This window comes from Saccoglossus kowalevskii, chromosome 21 (assembly GCF_978046115.1).
Source record: "Saccoglossus kowalevskii chromosome 21, keSacKowa6.1, whole genome shotgun sequence".
NCBI lineage: Eukaryota > Metazoa > Hemichordata > Enteropneusta > Harrimaniidae > Saccoglossus > Saccoglossus kowalevskii.
In genome coordinates, this window is record NC_140661.1 from 21,583,856 (window position 1) to 21,605,264 (window position 21,409).

Below are 21,409 nucleotides of genomic sequence, written 5' to 3' on the forward strand. Positions count from 1 at the left end.
CTGCTAGGACACATAAATGTAATACTGTAATAGACTGAAAGGATAATTCAGTGGAAATAAAATCTAGCAAATTTTTTCATATATTTTACATTTAATTCATCAAAAATCTGTGAAAATATACAGCAAAGTCTTTACAGCGAAAATTAATTCCAGCTAAAATAAAGAAAATTGTAATCGGTTAATATTGTCCTTATTAGTCCCCATTCGGACGAAGTCCGAAAACGGGGACTTATAATTCGGTCTCTGTCCGTGCGTCTGTGCGTCCGTCCGGAGTCATATCTCAGAATCCTTTGGACCGATTTCGTTCATTCTTTGCATGTGCTTAGTACTTTATGTGGGACATATGCACATGCAGTGATTTAGCGATTTGATTCAAAATGGCCGACTGGCAGCCATCTTGTTTTTTGAAAATGTTTTATTTTGGACATGCTTTGTTCGTTTTCATTCAAACTTGGTACATAGATTATACATGTTAGGATACATGTCCATGACGATTTATTTCACAATTGGATCAAAGATGGCCGACTGGCAGCCATCTTTTTTTTGAAAATGTCCTATTTTGGACATGTTTTGTCAGTTTTCACTCAAATTTAGTACATAGATCATACATGTTAGAATATATGTTCCCGACCGTCTGTGAGTTCCTGAGTCTATCCGTCCATCTGTCCGTCTGTGCATCAGTCTGTCCAGTGTCATATTTCAGAATCCTGTGGACCGATTCCGTTCATTCTTTGCATGTGCCTAGTACCTTATGTGGGACATATGCACATGCAGTGGTTTAGCAATTCGACTCAAAATGGCAGACTGGCAGCCATCTTTTTTTTTTTTTTTTTATGTGGTATCTTGTCAGTTTTCATTCAAATTTGGCACACACATGTACTTTATACATGTTAGGATTCATGTCCATGACAATTTGTCTCAAAATCTGGTCAAGGATGGTCGATTAACAGCCATCTGACTTTTTGGCCTTACTACTATATTTCCACAATTTATGTACCATTTTCATTCGTATTTGGCACATATATCATACATATCAGTGTGTTTCATAATCAGATCAAAGATGGCCGAATAACGGCTGTTTTTTATTTTTGGCCATATTACTACTACACGGAACACATGTTTTGTTGTAAATAAACAATCTGTTGTAAACGCCACTTGGAACTCAAGTTTCAAGGACACGCTCGCGACAACCCTTCCGCTTTAATATGACGAGCACAAAGAGAACTTTCAAAAATTTAACGGTGACTGTGTCATTTTCAATGACTTGTTCACTATTGCTAAACATTTCGGACAGTATTCATTCTCATATTTTATTTGTTTCAATTTCATTTCAGTTGTATTTAGATTGTTTACCTGAGGATCAGTGTGATTGGATCGAAAAAGTTCGGGAAAGCCGACAGATTTACAGCGATATTAAAGATATACACATAACGAATCCACGTAACGAAAGTAAACAAGATGTTACAGTTCACCATCCATTGTCATTGGATGAACAGGTATATAGTCAGTCATACATTGATACATTAGAGCATGCATACCGTATGGCATTAAAAACACTTCACAAAGGCATCAAAAGGCAATTGCCTCAATCACTATGTTTGGTGCCCCTCGAAAAAAAAACAGATTTTACTATTCATATATTATTTGGCGATTTTATTAAATATGGCTTTGAAAATGTTGCCCTGACAACTTTGAAGTTTAACCTTTTCACCACCAGTTCCTTCTTTTCATCACAAATTCACAAAATAGTCCTTCAGAAAATTTGGTCATAAACAGCCAAATTTTTTGAATAAAAGCTAAAAATTGACTAAAATTTTGTCTGTTGGCTCCAAATTTAGGGTTCACTTCCAGAAATATTGAAGTATATAAGAAAAAAAGTGCGGAACATTTTGGGCGATAAAGTCTAGTGGTGAAAAGGTTAAGCCCTGGAAGCATTAACATACATTTAGGGATGAACCATTTAGAATCCTGGGGAGGAAATGAAATGAGATTCCTGAAACAGATAGTCTATTAAAAGATTAGCTAAATGAAATTAATTATTATGCCTCAAGTATGAGACAGTCAATGTTATTGGTCAAAAGTGGTCACATGATTGTTTGACAAATATCAATATTGGCTTCTTTTTCAGCATATTTCTTGACTAACGTCATTTTGGGTGTCATTGACCTCTGACATCTGAAACACTTAGATTGTTGTAGAGGATAAAAAGGATGATACTTGACAAATGCTTGACATACTATTTTACCTTTGACCTTTGTGTTTAGGGATGAACAATAATATATGGGTGGGGTAAAGTGAATAAAATCCCTATAGCAATTTTATCATTTTTACAAAAATGCATATTAATGAGTATAATAGTAAATATATAAGTAACTATTGTGAATAATAAAAAAAAATTTCCTTTTTGATTCAAACAGTTGCACACAACAAACTAAACAAATCCCCCCCCCCCCCAAGTGTCTTGATCAAACCATTAGTTTAATCATATTTATGTTTTGATTGCTCACCTATTTCACCTGATAGCTTGATTGCATCAATAAGAAGGTTAGAACACATTTTTATGGCATCTTAGACTTATATGATGAATTATAGAAAATTGTATTTAGTATTAAGATAAGGCTGATATAGTTTTGAGATTTTATACTTATAAAACCTGTTCTGTTTCTATTATTTAGTCTCGGTAGCTGTAAGTTTTATTATTTGCAATTGTAGATGTACTAGTAATTGAATTTCACTCTGTGTGTTCAATTGATTTAAATTAATTTCATGTTTACACATCTCGCATTCACCAAAATTATCAACATATTCCAAAAAACATGAATTATTGCAAACAAAAATAAATTAGTATATTTTAAAGGGAAAAATATCGGATTCTGCCATAAATTTGCCCAGGGCCGTTAAACGGCAGGCATTTTTTTTAAGGTGTTATTTTAATCTTTTCTGATGCCTAAAAGTTTCACCGTACTCATTGACGCCTATTCAAGAGTGTGATGTTTATTGCGACTAGCGTGAATGGGTTAGCTTCGTTTTGACAATGAGCTGTTATTACTGTAAACAATGTTGAATTATTCTTTAAATGCTCAGTTTATCTTTTGAAAACATTAACATTAACATATTTAAATGAACTATGGTAATTTGAACACATTCGCATCATCCATCGTTTTCATTGGTTAATTAGTGATTTGACCTGCCAGGTCAAGACATGGCGGATATTTATTTCTACAGTATCAAGCATTTATAGTGCGATCGTAATCATTCGCTTACAATGAAATAAGTTGAAATTTATTTATTTTATTTATTTCATAACAATTCAACAAATTTATTTTTTGCACATTATTATAATCATTACTCGGTAATAATCAACAACCATGATCATTTGCTACTAAGCAATGCAGTTGTGTTCGTTTTTATTTGAAACTTCTTTTAGAATATACTTTCGTTACTAATAAAATGAAAAAAATAATTGTATTTGGCGCACAAGGTTCGTTAATGTGATTTTTTGGAGAAAGATGTGCTGGGTGACATTGTAATGAAATTTTAGGCGATCTACTTTTCAATCCAGCAAGAAAAATGTATAAAATTTTAGATTAGCTTCTGCAATAGTCTCTTTCGTTTTGGCTCGTCCAACTGTCGGCATTGAAAGTCGGCGGAGGTAGATTTTTCAATGAAATTATAAGTCCCCCAAAAATATTTGATGATCCATTTTTTGAAATTTTTAACCCCAAATAAGGGCCCGGGCAATTTTTCGGATTGGCAAATTTACAACAGAATCCGGTACTTCCATATGTTGTGTTATCAAGCCTTGCCAATGATCCTGATGAATAATTTGAATAACATTTATGAACTTGTACTGTATTTTGCATTTATATTTATTTCATTTATATATTTATACATCTCAATAAATTATTGGTGTTATAAATGAAGTTGTCATCAGACTGTCATCATCACTACCAACAAGTTTGTAATGAGTCATTTAAAACACATCATTTGGTGAAAGGGGTCAAAAATAGTGTCTGGAGACTATGCTTTAAACATTTTTTTTGACCAGTTTCAGAAAAAAAGCATAGTGGAAAATTTGACCAAGGTGATTTACAACAAAATTTTGTGAAATCTTAATCGTCACAAATGCTATAATTTTCATTCATTTTAATAAATCACTCAAACCTTTTTCTCATTGTGTTATTTAATACCACTTTGATGCAACAATACTAAACGGTTATAGCTACTGACCCTTTAACCTAATTCTCTAGTTTACTCTTCTCATACAAAAACATTTCTGAAAGTTTTTGGACTGTCCTTTAATCTATTTGTCTCTGTGAATGGAACTGTTTGCTGTCCACGCTGTCTGCGTTGTCAACACTGTCACCCATACATGTGGGATGTTTATTCTTCATTTGCTGACCTTCTAATCATTTCCTTTATGCTTATTTTCATATTAATCATTCTATCATCATATTTGCTCCAATAGAAGCACATACAAACCAAAAATTGTATTTGCCGTATGCTGGATCATTTAAATATTATTTATTTTGTCCATAGAAACAAAACTGTTTACGTTGCTAGTCAAGTCTGTATTCTTATTCTTCATTTCTTTTTTATTCTTGTTATCGGTAGAGCCCATGGAACAAATTTTTTCAAGACAACGAATTAAGACACGTTATAAATCAAGATGTTAAAAGAACTTTCCCAGAAATCCAATTTTTTCAAACGCAAGAAGTTCGCGATATGATGGTCAATATACTGTTTTGCTATGCACGGGAAAATGAAGAATTGTCCTACAAACAGGTGAGAGTGAATTGAAAAGATGTGAATTCTTTGTCTTATGTGAGTTTTTGTCAAACATCACTCCTCTGTGGTGCTATAGCGCCCCCTTGCTGCCATAGTGCAGATCTTTTGATCAGTTTTGTGATTTCAATGCCGAGGTACTTGCACATACCATAAACAGGTTATTTGTGTCAAACACCAAGATACCATGTGGTGTTGCTCGAAGCAATATTATTATTTTTTCTCATAACAAAATATGAAAACTGATTCCCACAAAACAAGACGTTATTTCCGGTATTACCCACGAATAGCTCTAAATACTAGTTATTCGTCAATCTAATAATCACTTGGATATTGTTTGTTTTTTCAGGGTATGCACGAGTTATTAGCACCTATTATCTTTGTACTCCACTGTGATCACCAGGCATTCTTACATGCTACAGAAATGGAGTCGTTATTGTAAGTAGCTGTTTTCATTGGTTGATTGGATATATTGCCCTGCAGTATACATAATGACCTGCTATATGCATATGCATCATGAATAACATGACAATTATTATGTATTGTTCTGCATTATTGACCTTGTGCATCATAGTGCATATTTTCAGAATGCCTGTTTATATTGACCTGGTCATGGTATAATACCCTATAATTATTGATCTGTGCATTATTAGCATTCTGGGTAATAAGCATACTTTTTTCTGCATGTTACAAACTGACTGATAATGTGATTGTCTGTGATTGTAAAAAGTATGATTTGTTTTGTTCTTTTTTTTTGTTTTTGTCTGTTATATAGGCTTTGCATCCCTGTATTTTTTTTAACTCTGTACGCTAATTTTTTTTCAATTAATTTAATTAATGTTTTAAGTTTTGTTTTTATTCTCCCACTGTTGCTGCTTCCACCAATCCTACCTTGCCTATTTGTTGTAGCGTGATTGGTCCACAAAAGAGGAGGTTAGAGTGGATTCCTAAACTGATTTTATTTCTCATAGTGTGGGTCTCACAAATAAACACCTGTCTCATAATCTACCTTGCTAGCCCATGTGTGTGTTTGTAATCATTTACTCCACTAATTTCATGCAGTCACAAAGCAGACCTGTATTTCTGTCCATCATTAAAGCTGACATTGATACCTGTATATTTACACTTCCATTTTTATCTGATGATAGAATATTCACATTCCCTGTCCACTTTCATATGATGTTATAATATACACATTCCCTGTCCACTTTCATATGTTAGAATATTCACATTCCATGTCCACTTTCATATGATGTTATAATATACACATTCCCTGTCCACTTTCATATGATGTTAGAATATTCACATTCCATGTCCACTTTCATATGATGTTATAATATTCACATTCCCTGTCCACTTTCATATGATGTTATAATATGCACATTCCCTGTCCACTTTCATATGATGTTAGAATATTCACATTCCCTGTCCACTTTCATATGATGTTATAATATTCACATTCCCTGTCCACTTTCATATGATGTTAGAATATTCACATTCCCTGTCAACTTTCATCTGATTATAGAATATTCACATTCCCTGCCCACTTTCATCTGATTATAGAATATTCACATTCCCTGCCCACTTTCATCTCACTCTCCATGTCTCAAGAAAAAATAATAATACATCGGTTCTGGATGTGTTACTATAGTTACTAGTAAAATTATTTAATAACATTACATCAGTATTTTTCCATCGTACTTCCATGACAACTCGTGTTGTCCATTACATTTTTAATCCTTGGGTGATGTTCTCGTAATTTGACATAAAAAATCCTTACCCTTAGAAGATGTTAAAAATTTAACATGACTGTTACCCACTAACAATCAGTTAAATTATTTTGTGGTCCTCAGCAATCAAATCAGGCAGTGTCACCCACCCTAATCTCAAGAAAATATTTTGAAAATTAATTTGAATTTGTCTCATTTTTGGGGTGACCCATTGTCATTTACAATTCCCCGTTGTTATATTTAGTGTTAAAGTGCAGGGATCATCGCACCGCGTCCTGTTCGATGTGGGACTCATAGCGACATACACAGCACGTGTGAAATACATTGTTCATTTTCATGAAATTTGACGTGACTACCACCGCCCTTTAAGTATCACTTACGGTATATGGTAAGGTAAACGTTGCACTATTCACGTTCAACCTCGTCATTGTAAGTATGCAAATTGTGCATCGGTACAATGTTCATTAGTGCAGTATGAGAATTTTAGAACAAATTACGCATGTGATGCAACCAAATTTCGCTGACTATAAATTTATTTTGAACATATATTGCTAAAATGAGTAATATTCTTACAGTCCTCAATTCTCATTGACAGCTACAAATGCACTTGTGTCCTTGGATATTTTTTTGAATTAGCATAAATTAGAATAGTTTCGTAAAATTATCAATTTCTCTGTGCTGTTGGTAATTAGGGCTTGTTGATACTTGTAATGTCATAGGCTGCTTACGTTTGGTTTGTGGAAAATACTAGCCCATAATGTCACTTGTATCAATCGGTACTTCTAATAAGTCATATCACTTGAAAACATCGTATTGTTCTATTTAGCAAACTCGTGTGATGCGATGAAATATTTTTCTACTTGTATATAATTTTTTTTTAATCTTGTATTGAGTTTCAACTGACTAAAATTATAAATGCGGTGAATGTGTGTCTAATGTAATACTTATATTATACAGATATGTGCTATGTTTACATGACAACATTCTGTCAGAGCTGAACTACTGCTCCTCCAATGTGTTTACATGGTCGGGCCAAAGGAGAGCCAAGATCTGCCCAAATTTAATCCGGTTCGGGACAGCGTTCTCAATTACTAAGTATGAAAACATGGCTGAAAATGATTTTGGTGTCATGCTTGTGTTGTTTCTTTACATGACACGATGCATGTCAGAGTATTATCCTGTTGAGTCATGAATCTGAGACAATGCACGAACGTGTATACATTTTTGCTGGATCAAGCCGTAAGGCTCTGATAAAATGTTGTCTTGTAAACTCAGCAATGGTTTAGGGTAACTCATTGGGTTAACTCATTCATTTCACAGAATTTGTTACAGTCAAACTTTATTTTTATTGATCTATATATCTCACCCTTAGCAAAAGTTGTTACCATGGTAATGTGATATCAATTTGGTAACTTTATATGCATCACAGATATCAAAATAAAAATATTCCATGTTTGCTTTTAGAAGCCTGCATTCATACCCAGCCCCTCGATCAGGGACTGTGATTCATATTAATATACCCTGAAAAAATAGTTTACAACTGTAGGAGGAGTTTGGGTCAATAAATGCTGCTTATAGCTCAGCTTTCATATGTTTGTATTTGAGATGTCAAAATAGTTTACCCAACTGAAGAGACACCAGTTATTCGATAATCTCTGAGAGATACAGTGTGAAATAATTTGAATAGAGTTGTATGTTACAATGTTGCAACTTAATAAATACTATTTTTATTTTGCATTTCAGAGAAGTTGTTAAGGAGCTTTTAAATCCCGATTACATTGAGCACGATGCATAGTGAGTAAATTTTGTTTTTTACTTATTTTTTACTTTTACTTATCTCTCCAACTCTGTCAAAAATGATCATGGCAAGCACACTTTTAGGACCAGCATTTTCTGAAATTACAAGTCATTGAAAATGACACAGTCCCCGTAAAATTGTTGAAAGTTCTCTTTGTGCTTGTCATGTTAAAGTGGAGGGGTTGTCGCGAGCATGTCCTTGAAACCCAAAAACTTGAGTCCCAAGTGGCGTATACAACATATTGTTTATTTACATCCAATTCGAACATGTGTACCTCTTCGATTTAAGACATAGCAAAAAAAAAACATAGATCACAAGTGAAAGCATGTCCGAGTTATCACATTTTAAACAAACAAGATGGCCGCCAGTCAGCCAAATTTGATCAAATTGAATTAACATGTACATGTATCCATTTATAACATGCTAAATATCAATGACAATGATACATGGGTGACAGATATAGTAATATGGCCATAAATAAAAACGGTGGTTATTTGGCCATCTTTGATTTGATTATGAAACAAAGTGACATATATGATGTATGTGCCAAATACAAATGAAAATGGTACATAAATCTTGGAAATATAGTAGTAAAACCAAAAAGTCAGATCCTTGATTCGATTTTGAAACAAATTGTCATGTACATGTATCCTAACATGTATAAAGTATGTGCCAAATTTGAATGAAAACTGACAAAGCATGTCCAAAATACAACATTTAAAAAAACAAGATGGCTGCCAGTTGGCCATCTTTGATCCAATTGCAAAAGAAATTGTCATGGACATGTATCCTAACATGTATATTCTATGTACCAAGTTTGAATGAAAACTGACAATACATGTCCAAAATACAACATTTTCAAAAAACAAGATGGCTGCCAGTCGGCCATTTTGAATCATATCGCTAAACCATTGCATGTGCATATTTCCCACATAAAGTACTAGGCACATGCAAAGAATGAACAGAATCAGTCCAAAGGATTCTGAAATATGACCTCGGACGGATGGACGCACGCACGGACGGACGGTCAGTGGACATGTATCCTAACATGTACCGTTAAAGTCCTAATATAAACCGCATACGTAATAGTAACCGCACCCCCAATTCCGGCTTTGGGGTTAAAGAGTTCTTAACAAAAACTGAAAACTTGAAAAGTACCTATTACTAACCGCACCCCCAATTCAACAAGACCGTGACTGACTTCATTGTTTCAACCAGCTGTTCCAAAACGGCATTGTTCCTAATCCTATTCATTTGTTTCGACAACATGCCTAAAATATTCACACCTATTTATTGTTCAGCGGTGATAAGATGTCAGACAGGCAATGAAACTGCTTTTGTTCTGGCGGCGACCTCTGTCAATACTCTTTCTGAATACGTCTGGGTTTCGTAAGTTTTAGACAATGAGCTTTTATCACCGTAAAAGTGTTAAACTGAGCATTGAAGAATAATTTATCTGTCGAAAACAAATAATTTCTTGATTTAAAAAAAAAATCATGCCGTTTTCCCATGGAAATCAAAGGCGAAAGGTCGCACTACATTATCGGTAAATCTCTTCCGTGTTGCGTTCACCATGAGGTCGCTGAACTGTCATTAACATATTTAAATGAGCTATGTAATTTAGACACGTGGGCACCATCCAGCATTTTGATTGGTTAATTAGCGACTTGACCTATCTGGTCAATAATACGTCACGTGAGCATTCAAAGCATGGCGGATATCGTATCGGCTGTTTACATGTGACTGAAATCATTCGCTTACGGGGAAACTAAGTTGAATTTTACTTGCATTTTATAACAATTCAACGAATTTATTTTTCGTGCGTTATTGTAATCACTACTAAATAATAATCACCAATATCAACACTTCGAAAACAAGTAAGTTATTCACTTGTGACCAGCAGCATGGCCGGATCGAGCTACCGTTTATATGTGATCATTTGCTACTAAGCAGTGCATTCGTGTTTTTATTTGAAACTTCTGTTAGAATATACTTTTCGTTACCAAGAAAATTAAAAAAATAAATGCATATTACATTAAAAATACTGAGTATTTTTTGTATCATGTGGAATTTTTTTTTGATTGACTGTAATTTTTCAACATTTCGTAACGCCTATTTTAGAACCAAAATAAGGCCTTTCACTCTTCCCCGACGCCTATTCAAGAGATTGTACGGTGTATTGTTTGTTTTGTACATGTGTTGTGGACAAAAAATGACCACGCCCATTTAGTGATTGCAATATGTACGTAATAGAAACCGCACCCCGAACTTGAGCTTTTGATCCCAATTTTTAAATTGATACATTGTAATATAAACCGCGGTTTATATTAGGACTTTAACGGTATAATCTATGTACCAAATTTGAATGAAAAATAACAAAGCATGTCCAAAATACAACATTTTCAAAAAACAAGATGGCTGCCAGTCGGCCATTTTGAATCGAATCACTAAACCGCTGCATGTGCATATGTCCCACATAAAGTACTAGGCACATGCAAAGAATGAACGGAATCGGTCCAAAAGATTCTGAAATATGACTCCGGACGGACGGACGGAGGCCGAAATATAAGTCCCTGCATGTTTTTGGACTTCGTCCGAACGTGGACTAAAAATTGTTCTTTATGATTGACTGATTTTAATAAACAAAATGATCTCAACAACAATAACTGTATGTAGCGTTGCAGGGTAGCCTTCTCATGTGAAATCATCGGTAGTACATGCCTTTTGTTTTTTTTGCAGTACAGCAATTTATGCAAACAAATATAATACATTGAAAGAGAAAATATCATTTTGTATATGCCCCTTAGTATTAGTTTGATGGCTCCTCTTGACCCAACCCGTTACAAAACAAGTTACATGTATGATGTAGCTCGCAATGTTGCAGTTTTGGCATTCAAAATAATATCGTGATGACAATTATTACACTTAATTTTCATATCACTATCCAATAGTAAATATTACCATGAAGTTAGCGAAGGTTAAAGAAACCTTGCCAGCATATTAAATTGTCCATTTTTTCCTACAGCGCCTTGTTTGTACAGCTAATGGAAACCATGGAACCGTGGTATAGATTTGGCAGACCAGAGTCAAGGTCGTACTTCCAGGGTATCAAAAACAAGATCATGTCAGCGACGCCATTCACTGATCCATCAGAATTCAGCCCTTCCTCACCAGTTGTTACAAAACTCACCAAAATACAAGATAGAGTACTTCAAAAATATGATTATGAATTGTATTTACATTTATCTCGACTTGAGATTGCACCACAGATATATGGCATGTAAGTATTGATTTATCACCAGAACTCTCAAGTTCAAAGCCTACTTGCGATTGAACACAAATAATGATATCAACACGTACTTTGGGTGGTACAGACTTCAATAGACCAGTATTGAGTTACCCTTGACATCTGACCTTTTGGTCATAATTGTATAATTGTAATATTTTGCTTTTCTCCACATTTCAGTCGGTGGGTTCGTTTGCTGTTTGGAAGAGAATTTCCTTTACAAGACCTATTAGTATTATGGGATGCCATCTTTGCAGACGGTTTGACTTTTGACTTGATAGATTATATATTTGTCGCCATGTTGATGTATGTACGAGAACAATGTAAGTATGCTACAATTTCTGTTCAAGTGTTTACACCAACATCACAACATTCCACATACCAATACACTCAGGTGATCAGGTGACATATAACACGATTACAAAAGTATGTATTCTGACGCATACAATATAGTAGTCCCAGAAACATCACATAAATATATACCTGATCTATTATTTTAATCGCATACAATTTTTATGATAGCTGTCAAATTCTTGTCGATATGGTTAAAATTTATTTCCAACATATATGTTTTAGATTATGAACGTTCCAAAAAAACATATCATGATTCTGTAATTAGTCATATATATTAGATTGGTGGAATACTAAAACCAACATTTATGAAACAATAAGAGATTGCAGTAAACAGCTACTTTTTTTCAACAATTTTGGTTATACTACGGTAATGTCTTTTTAGGATTCCATCTTGCATGGTTTGCATAGGATTCTGGCTACTGTAAAATGACTAATTTTCACTGATTTACCATTTCAGGCATATTCAGTGGGTTTTTAAATTCATGGTTTTATCATTTAGATAATGTGTTCTATGCTAAATTTTAAATATTCACCGGGTTTTAATTTAGTGCATTTTCCAGTTGGCGAAATAAGCAAAATTAAAACCCAGTGAATAATTACTCCCTTTACAGTATCTGGGAATGAATTGACCTTTGATTCTGTTGTCAAAACATCCTCTATTGACAGGGACTATGTCATCTATTAACTATTATCAAGGTTACTTCTTTGACAGTATTGAATAATGATTTCTTTGATCACAGATGAGGGCTGTGCCATCTGTTAACTATTATTAATGTTGATTCTTTTACAGTATTGAGTAATGATTATCCCGGATCACTGAAAACACTGATGAGGTATCCACCTGTTACAGATGTCCATTTTCTTCTCAACCAGTCACTGTATCTTAGGAAACCAAAGGTAGATATTTTCTAGTCAAATGTAACAGTCAGTCTCATTGGAGGATATGTTCTTATCAAATGTAACAGCCAGTCTCATTGGAGCATATTTAGTCAAAAGTACAAGTTTCTATTTGAATGATATTTTTAGTCGAATGTAACAGTCAGTCTCATTGGAGGATATGTTCTTATCAAATGTAACATGCAGTCTCATTGGAGCATATTTAGTCAAAAGTACAAGTCTCTATTTGAATGATATTTTAGTCGAATGTAACAGTCAGTCTCATTGGAGGATATGTTCTTATCAAATGTAACATCCAGTCTCATTGGAGCATATTTAGTCAAAAGTACAAGTCCCTATTTGAATGATATTTTAGTCGAATGTAACAGTCAGTCTCATTGGAGGATATGTTCTTATCAAATGTAACATCCAGTCTCATTGGAGCATATTTAGTCAAAAGTACAAGTCTCTATTTAAATGATATTTTAGTTGAATGTAACAGTCATTCTCATTGGATGATATGTTCTTATCAAATGTAACATCCAGTCTCATTGGAGGATATTTAGTCAAAAGTACAATGATATTTTTAATTTTAGGCAAATGTAACAGTTAACCTCATTGGATGATATTTTCATTCTCACTCATTGACTTTCTATTTGCAGAATCGCAAGAAACCTTCTGTACCTGTATATAATTTTTCTTATCCTAAAATTGATGTTGCCGGTCAATCTAAGACAGCGCCCTCACAGTCTTCAACACAGAAACCTAAACCCAATAAAGTCAGTGTGGGCATCGCAAATATAACAAAGAGAATCAAGAACAAAACGTCAGACGTGAAAGCGAAAGTACCGAAATCAACAAGTGAACCGTCGTCAATTAGTGAGGCTGGTAGTAAGTATGCTTAGATTTATCATTACTCTAAAATCATTAATTTTTAATGACATTTAATTTCAGTATTTTAATGTTTTTGAACAATATAAGTTCACAAACTTGGCAGAGAAACAGGGAGTTCTATTGTTATTCTAGAAGTCCATGTGGGTTTAATTTAGTGAATTTCACTGAATATCAATGAAAATAGTGAAATTAAAAACCAGTTAATAATTAATGCATTTACAATATTTGAACAGTCAACCATTGGTTAATACCAATGTAATTCCAATACAATCTTGAATATGTACAGATCAGCATCCAATCCAATCTGGTCTTATCGAATCAGCATCCAATCATAACATGTGTTACATGCCACTTTCCAGTAAAACGTGTTCTAATTGGATGTCAAATCCCATAGAAAGGATCATGTTTTAGATTTTGGTCAGTGCCCTCTACTTGCATAAGATCTGGTCAGAACTCTTAAGTAACAAACTGTTTACATTATTAAATATGATAAATCATAATATGTGCATATCATGCATTTTCCATGTCATTCTTTTTAAATAATTTGATTTTTATCGCATCTAAAAGCATTTTAGAGAATAGGTTGTCACAACCAGCAATCATATAAGGAGTTTCCTGATTGGCTGGAGGTTGTGGCTGGAAAACCAATCAAGGATAGTCTAGTATGTCACATGTCTCTTAATATCTAGGTGAAGCAGTAGACAAATCTGTCAAAGCAAAGACTTTACCGTCACGAGGCAGTGGAACCATGACACCGCTGGATAATATAACACCAGGCACAGGTAAAACTCCTCAATCTGATGCAGCCAGTAAAAAAACATCTATATTTGGTCGACCAAGAAGTTTTAGTAGAAAGAATAAAGAGGTAAGAACATCAGTCATTTGTACATGTACAACACAGTCACAAAATATACTCCTTATACTGATATACTGATACACATAAACTGGTGACATCATATCCCAACGAAAAATTATGACATCATATTTTATGGAAGAGTTAACTTTCCAGGAATTGATGGTGTTAGAACATATTTGAGAAGAGTTAACAACACGTGCACATAAACTGATGACATCACATTGTGAAGATTTAACTTCACATGTGTATAAACTATCTCTCTATATATTGTGGAGATTACCATGACATACCCATAAACTGATGACATACATTGTGAAGAGTTGAGACCACATGCACATAAACTGATGACATCACACTATTATGAAAAATTAAGATCTTATGTGGATAAATCAAAGACATACGATATTGTGAAGAATTTAATACTACATACACATAAACTGATGACATACATTGTGAAGAGCTGAGACCACATGCACATAAACTGATGACATCACACTATTATGAAAAATTAAGATCACATGTGGATAAATCAAAGACATATGATATTGTGAAGAATTTAATACTACATACACATAAACTGATGACATACATTGTGAAGAGCTGAGACCACATGCACATAAACTGATGACATCACACTATTATGAAAAATTAAGATCACATGTGGATAAATTCACTACGTTCAATTACCCACCATAGACTCCGGTCAGTCAAAATGACTATTTTGAACTGTGGGCATTAATCAGCGATTCTGCCGGTGACGGAGAGATAGAATCCAGGTCAGGGGAAGCCCCATGACCTCAAGATTCTTTTACCCCTTACGTCACAAACCCACTCCTTTCTTACCGACCCACGAGCGTCCCCAGAAGGAACCGACTCTGTCATGAGACGCACAGTCGAACACGCTCCCTCTCACATATTTTAAGTTAAAGGAGACGCAGTTCGCTCGCGTTGGATACAGCCGGTACTCCGGGCGGTCCCTCAGAGTCTTCCATCTGTATGACTCGGTGAGCCACGCTTTTGGGGTGAGGCGGAGTATCATCGATCCCAGTGATGCGATGTATATACCCCCACCCTTGATCCTAAAGCGACCACCTAAGGTTGCTTCAACACGGGTGTCTGGATCCAAAGCAACCCCGTCGGCACATCTCTCCCCTGTCCGTCTGAGTGCGGAGTGGGGCGCAGAGCACGCAAACGGTGTTGATGGGCGGCGTTGGTCAGCCGCGGAGGATGTAATGCTTAAGGCCCCCAGGTGGGGATAACGTTAGGCAACACTTCCCACTGGACCAAATGCTACCCGGTCGGTGTGTTTCGGGATCAGACCCCATAGCGTGGGATAAGACCAAAATGCCCCCAACCTGATTCCATGGCTCCTTCCCCATACCCCGGTACCACGAATTTGGCAAACCGCGCAAAGGGGGATAGCCGCGTTCCATGGGTGTCTTTGCCAATTGAGGACGACCCATCTAGCCCTGAGGGCAGAGTTGCTTGAGCGCATTATTATGCGTGCCCAGCACTCTGGTGACCTTGGAGGCAGAACGCACCAGCCTCCTAGACCAGGCGACATTTTTACTGGTGGGCCACCGCACATCTACGTGCGACACCCCCTAGTGTTGCCTGGCTCGCTTGGCCAGAGCCTCTACTGTGCTACGAGACGCAGCCTTAGACGCACATGTTTTCGCCGACAAGCTGAGCCGGGGTACGTCCCCACCTCAGTGACGCAGACTGGACACCCTCCACCCTCTTTGTTCAGGGAATGGTGGGTACAGTCTCGGAGCTTCGGAGTGCAATGAATCAGAGGGTTCAGATCGAATCCGCTAGCCAGTTGGTCCTGCCATGGGCAAGCGGAGGGCACCCCAAGCACAGAAAACACAACGCCCTAGGGCGTTGTCCACTAGCCAGAGTCACCCTTCCATGGGAGGGAAGGGTAGTGGCGCGCCCCCAGGGAGGTAAGAGCCAGGTGGTGGCTCCTCACCCTCTCTGGACGGACGTCTACCCGGCAGCAGGGGAAGCATGTTTGACGCTCACCTCTGCAACGGGGGGGGGGGGGGGGGGGCACGTGTTCGGTGAGTGGCCAGGTCACAACTTAGTGACTACTTCAGGCCTTGGGGAACTCACCTCATGGGGGAAGGGAGCACCCCCCCCCCTTGCAACTGCCGAACACATGGCCACACATCCCTGTCGTACACAGATTGCGCCGGTGCAGTCCGGTTTGGAGACGGCGGGTGACCGATACCTGGACCTTTCCAGGTGGTGACATCCGTTTACGGCATACCGCTGAAATCTCCATTTCCCCCCGTCAGTGTGTCCCCTGTTGGGCACTGCCAGGGGACTCCCGCAAGGCGGAAGCAATCAGACAGGAAGTAGCAGTTTGCTGGGGAAAGACGCCATACACAGGGTACATCAGCCGGAACTAAGTCCAGGCTTCTACCCAAATGTGTTCGTAGTACCAAATCTACAAGTGGCAGGCGTCCAGTTTTGGACCTAGACAGACTGAATCAGTACGTGCCCCTCGATCGGTTCCACATGGAGACACCATTCAGGGTTCTTCTCTCCATCCACCGTTTTGACTGGGTAGCCCCGCTAGACTTAAGCGGGGCCTACCTGCACGTACCGATGCACCTAGCGAGTTGCCATCTCCTTCGATTCGCCCAGCTGGGCCAATATTCGAACTTCGGTACCCCCCCCCCCCCCCCCCCCCGTTCGGGTTAGGCACAGCGCCCTACGTGGTCACCAGAGGGATGAAACAGGTAGTGCTGCTGCTTCACCAGATATCGGTACACCTCAATCCGTACCCAGACTACTAGTTACCAACAACCCGGGCAAGGGGTAATAGCCAAACGCATCAGGCTAACACAGGATTTACTTCACCAGTTGGGCTCGTTAGTAAATCGACAAGTCCCACCTCGAGCCAACGCGCAGTTGGTGTCCCTGGGCATGGAGTTTTGACACAGAGGTAAGCTTGGCTTAGCTATTTCAAGCATATTGCTTAGCGCTAAGCAGCCTAGCTGAATGCCTAGTCAGCGTTCCCTCAGTGTCCCTCCGTGAACTAATGCGGATCATCGGAATGATGACCTCGGTTCGAAGGGTCGTTCCCCAGGCCGCACTACGCAGCCGCCCGGTATAACGCTTGTTATAACGCCGAGCTCTCCTATGGGAACTAGATAGGCGAGTTTCGATCTCGGACCAAGTGAAGGAAGCCCTGCCCTGGTGGTCGTCACTGACCAACCTTGGGCAGAGGGGCCCCCTTGGACCTGCTCGCCGCAGGTATGACTCTGGTAACAGATGCCTCCCCCCAGGGTTGGGGAACGCATCTATTGGACAAACAAGCCCAAGGATATGGCTCCCGCATAGTTTTGGGACCACCATATCAACCGGCTCGAACTGTGAGCAGTGTACTTAGCACTACCACGCTTTCTACCCGTAGTTCGAGACCACAGGGTCCTGCTCCACACAGACAACGCAGCGGTGGTCTCCTTCAAGAAGGAGGGGGGGACGCATTCCCCATCGTTGTCAGTCCTAGTGGAGCAAAATCCTCCTTTGGTGCCTGGAATACAATGTGGAGCTAACCGCACACCACCTTCCAGGGGTGAGGAACAGTCTGGCGACGCCCTTTCAGGGCAACTCCGTCTCCAGAACACGGAGTGGCTGATACCCCAGTGGGTAGCCTCCAGGCTGTTTCGGCTGTGGACGGTCCAAGGTTAGACCGTTTGCCGCACCTCGGAACACCAAGCTCCCGACGTACGTAACACTCCTGCTGACTCCAGGAGCCTGGGCCAGGGTCGCTTTGCTACCCCGCGGACCCACTTAGTTGTGTACGCTTTTCCTACCTTCCCGCTAGTCCACCGGGCACCGGAGAAGACTACGACAGGTGCACACCTGCATATTATCATTGGTCGCACCCAATTGGTCAAACAGGGCCTAGTTTCCACTTCTGTCGGAAACGATAGTCGAAACACCAGCAGTGCTTCCGGACTTACCGGACATGCCGTCCCAACCAGACGGCGCACTACCACGAGCCCAGCGGGTATCACTTACCCGCATAGAGGCTCTCATTAGACCCGCACATACGAAAGCTTTATCTGAGCGGGCTGCCAACGTCCTGGCCAGGGCGAACAGGGATTCCACCAATGCAGCCTACATTTCTAGGCTGCGAGCATACACTGGTTAGTGTAGCGGAAGGGAGATTGATCGATACCATCCCTCTATTGGCCAGGTAGCAGGCTCCTTCGTCCACCTGTTTGACGAAGTGGGTTTGTCCTACGCAGCGATCGTTGGCTACAGGTCGGCCTTGTGCCCCACCATTCAAACGTTCGGGAACAAGACTAACCGATTGTCCTACTATTAGGAGACTATTTACTGCTTTCCAGACGCTGAGACCCCATGCAAGGGAACTGCCCAACTGGGACTTGTCGGCTGTGTTGTCCACTCTAAGCAGACCGCCTTTTGAGCCTCTCTGATCAAGCACCACTCAAATTTTTGACGTGGAAAATAGTCTTCCTACTGGTCCTCGCCTCAGGTAGGCGTCGGCCAGAGCTGGGGGGCATTGTCCATCCCGGATGATGTACCGCCGTTATGGACAATCAAGTTGTGCTAAAGACACGAATCGGGTTTTTCGCCGAGAACCAAATCCCAGGACACGATCCTCACCCGATCGTCATCCCCCGGCTGGCAAATATTGTCGGTCCGGAGGATCAGGAGGAATTGCTTCTCTACCCGGTCCGAGCGCTGAGTTGCCGCGAGAACCGTACCAGGTTTTCCAGACGGGGAACCAAACACATATTTTTGTGTTACGGCCCTGGCAAACAGGATAAGCCGGCTTCCCCGACTTCCATCTCCAGGTGGATTACTGCGACTGTACTGGAGGTCTATAATACAATATCCTCCTCAACACAGACCTTGCAGAGGCACCAAGTACGAGAACATGAGGTCCGTGCGATTGCTAACTCACTAGTGCTAGCGTCAGGTGCCTCCCCTCAAACACATTCTGAGGACAGGCTTCTGGAGAACGTCTTCATCAACTACTACCTAAGAGACAACCAATCTATTGAGCAGGGTCTCTTCAGATTAGGCCCCGTCGTAACGGGTCAGGCTTTGTTTGCTGACCCAGCCCGTATGACCGCAGGGGCCCCTGCGCATAGGCGATAAGTCAGTCTCGGCATTTTTGCAGGCAGATTGTCTGTACCACTAGCACTCCCTGGAAGCTCCCAGGTTTCGCTTCTTTTGACCTACGCCCTCATGCGAACTGTTTCGGTCCTACTTCAAGCTTATCACCCCCAAATTCGGCTTGGGTCTAGCTTTCTCGGGCGCACCGAACCCTGTCACCACAGCATTGGTTTCTTGCTTCGGGGACAGCACAGGCAAGGTAAGACACCACCCTTCTTGGATCTTAACTTAGGTCTTTTGACTTTGTTTTCATCCCGGACTGGGGAAAGACTTTCATCATTCCATTTTTTTCTGTTGGCTAGGAAAAACCCGCCACCTATCGGTGTCTGACTCTGCCTACAGTTCAAAATAGTCATTTTGACTGACCGGAGTCTATGGTGGGTAATTGAACGTAGTGAATTTAGGCGAGGGTTCTCCGAACCCGCCTATTCACATAGTTCATACCCACCATAGACTCCGGGTCCCCCCCAACCTCCCCACTCTTTCCGTCGCGTTGGTCTAAGTCCTCGAGGCGGAGAGAAAGGAACCAGAGTGATGGACGGCTACCTGTGGCGTTGCCACATGGCCTCGGTCACGTGGGTTCGTGACGTAAGGGGTAAAAGAATCTTGAGGTCATGGGGCTTCCCCTGACCTGGATTATATCTCTCCGTCACCGGCAGAATCGCTGATTAATGCCCACAGTTCAAAATAGTCATTTTGACTGACCGGAGTCTATGGTGGGTATGAACTATGTGAATAGGCGGGTTCGGAGAACCCTCACCTAAATCAAAGACATACGATATTGTAAAGAATTTAATACTACATACACATAAACTGACGACATACATGGTGAATAGCTGAGACCACATGCACACAAACTGATGACATCACATACTGTAGAGACATGCATACTAAACCTCCAATATGATGTAACAAAATTATACTCATTATATTTTAATAAATTTGTTGACAGGAAGAGGAACTTCAACATAAATTATCAATAGTACAAGGAGAGTACAATGACTTACAGGACATGTGTATGTACTGCTCTACTAAAATGGAGTCACTTATCAGTGAGTAAAAATCTTTTTTTCTGTTTCTGGAACTCATTATTAATGACCCTTGACCTCTGACCCTAGTAACAGTTGTTGTCATCCTCGGCCAAACTAATATTCATTGCTGATCACTGTATGCTGTTGAATGAAATTTATTTTACCAAAAAAATAAAACAACGGTAAAGGTAGAAATTGCACAGGTAGTAAATACATATAAATAAATAAATAACAAATTCTACTTAGATAACTTTTCTTTTTTTTGGTGGGGATTACAGATATAGTTCATCAGAACTAGTCGAGTCCGTAACCCCTGTATATATAATTTCATAATTTTATCACACAAATTTCCAAATAAAGAAAGAAAGAGAAAAAATATTCCAAATCAAATTTTTAAGATATAGGTTTTTAACTTTGCTTTAAATATATGTCTCTTAGTGATGGTTTTAAATGCATCAGGCAAACAGTTCCAATGTTTCGTTTAATTATTAAATATAATTTACGAGTTTGATAATTATGGGACAATAGATCCAAATAGTTGTAAATATCATGTACAAAATATTTATTGCTGAGATCAAAGACAAATAAACAGGTTTGTAACTTGCAGAGTGAAAAAATGTCTAGTATTCTTACCGT

The 21,409-nt window shown here is 39.0% G+C and overlaps 1 protein-coding gene across 5 annotated transcripts in view; it reads left to right on the top strand.

The window, feature by feature from the left end:
• LOC100372291 (TBC1 domain family member 5-like) overlaps positions 1 to 21,409 on the top strand; it is a 39,209-nt gene that overhangs the window by 10,233 nt on the left and 7,567 nt on the right. For 2 of the 5 annotated variants that reach the window (XM_085495310.1, XM_085495309.1), the window contains 12 exons: positions 1,335 to 1,496; positions 2,524 to 2,544; positions 4,615 to 4,785; positions 5,135 to 5,223; positions 5,695 to 5,718; positions 8,259 to 8,309; positions 11,339 to 11,593; positions 11,780 to 11,922; positions 12,744 to 12,850; positions 13,492 to 13,720; positions 14,413 to 14,588; positions 20,695 to 20,794. In XM_085495310.1, coding sequence (XP_085351436.1) covers positions 1,335 to 1,496; positions 2,524 to 2,544; positions 4,615 to 4,785; positions 5,135 to 5,223; positions 5,695 to 5,718; positions 8,259 to 8,309; positions 11,339 to 11,593; positions 11,780 to 11,922; positions 12,744 to 12,850; positions 13,492 to 13,720; positions 14,413 to 14,588; positions 20,695 to 20,794 — 1,528 coding nt within the window. The remainder of the gene's footprint in view (positions 1 to 1,334; positions 1,497 to 2,523; positions 2,545 to 4,614; positions 4,786 to 5,134; positions 5,224 to 5,694; positions 5,719 to 8,258; positions 8,310 to 11,338; positions 11,594 to 11,779; positions 11,923 to 12,743; positions 12,851 to 13,491; positions 13,721 to 14,412; positions 14,589 to 20,694; positions 20,795 to 21,409) is intronic. The other 3 variants (XM_085495312.1, XM_085495311.1, XM_085495313.1) reach the window with 3 other exon arrangements.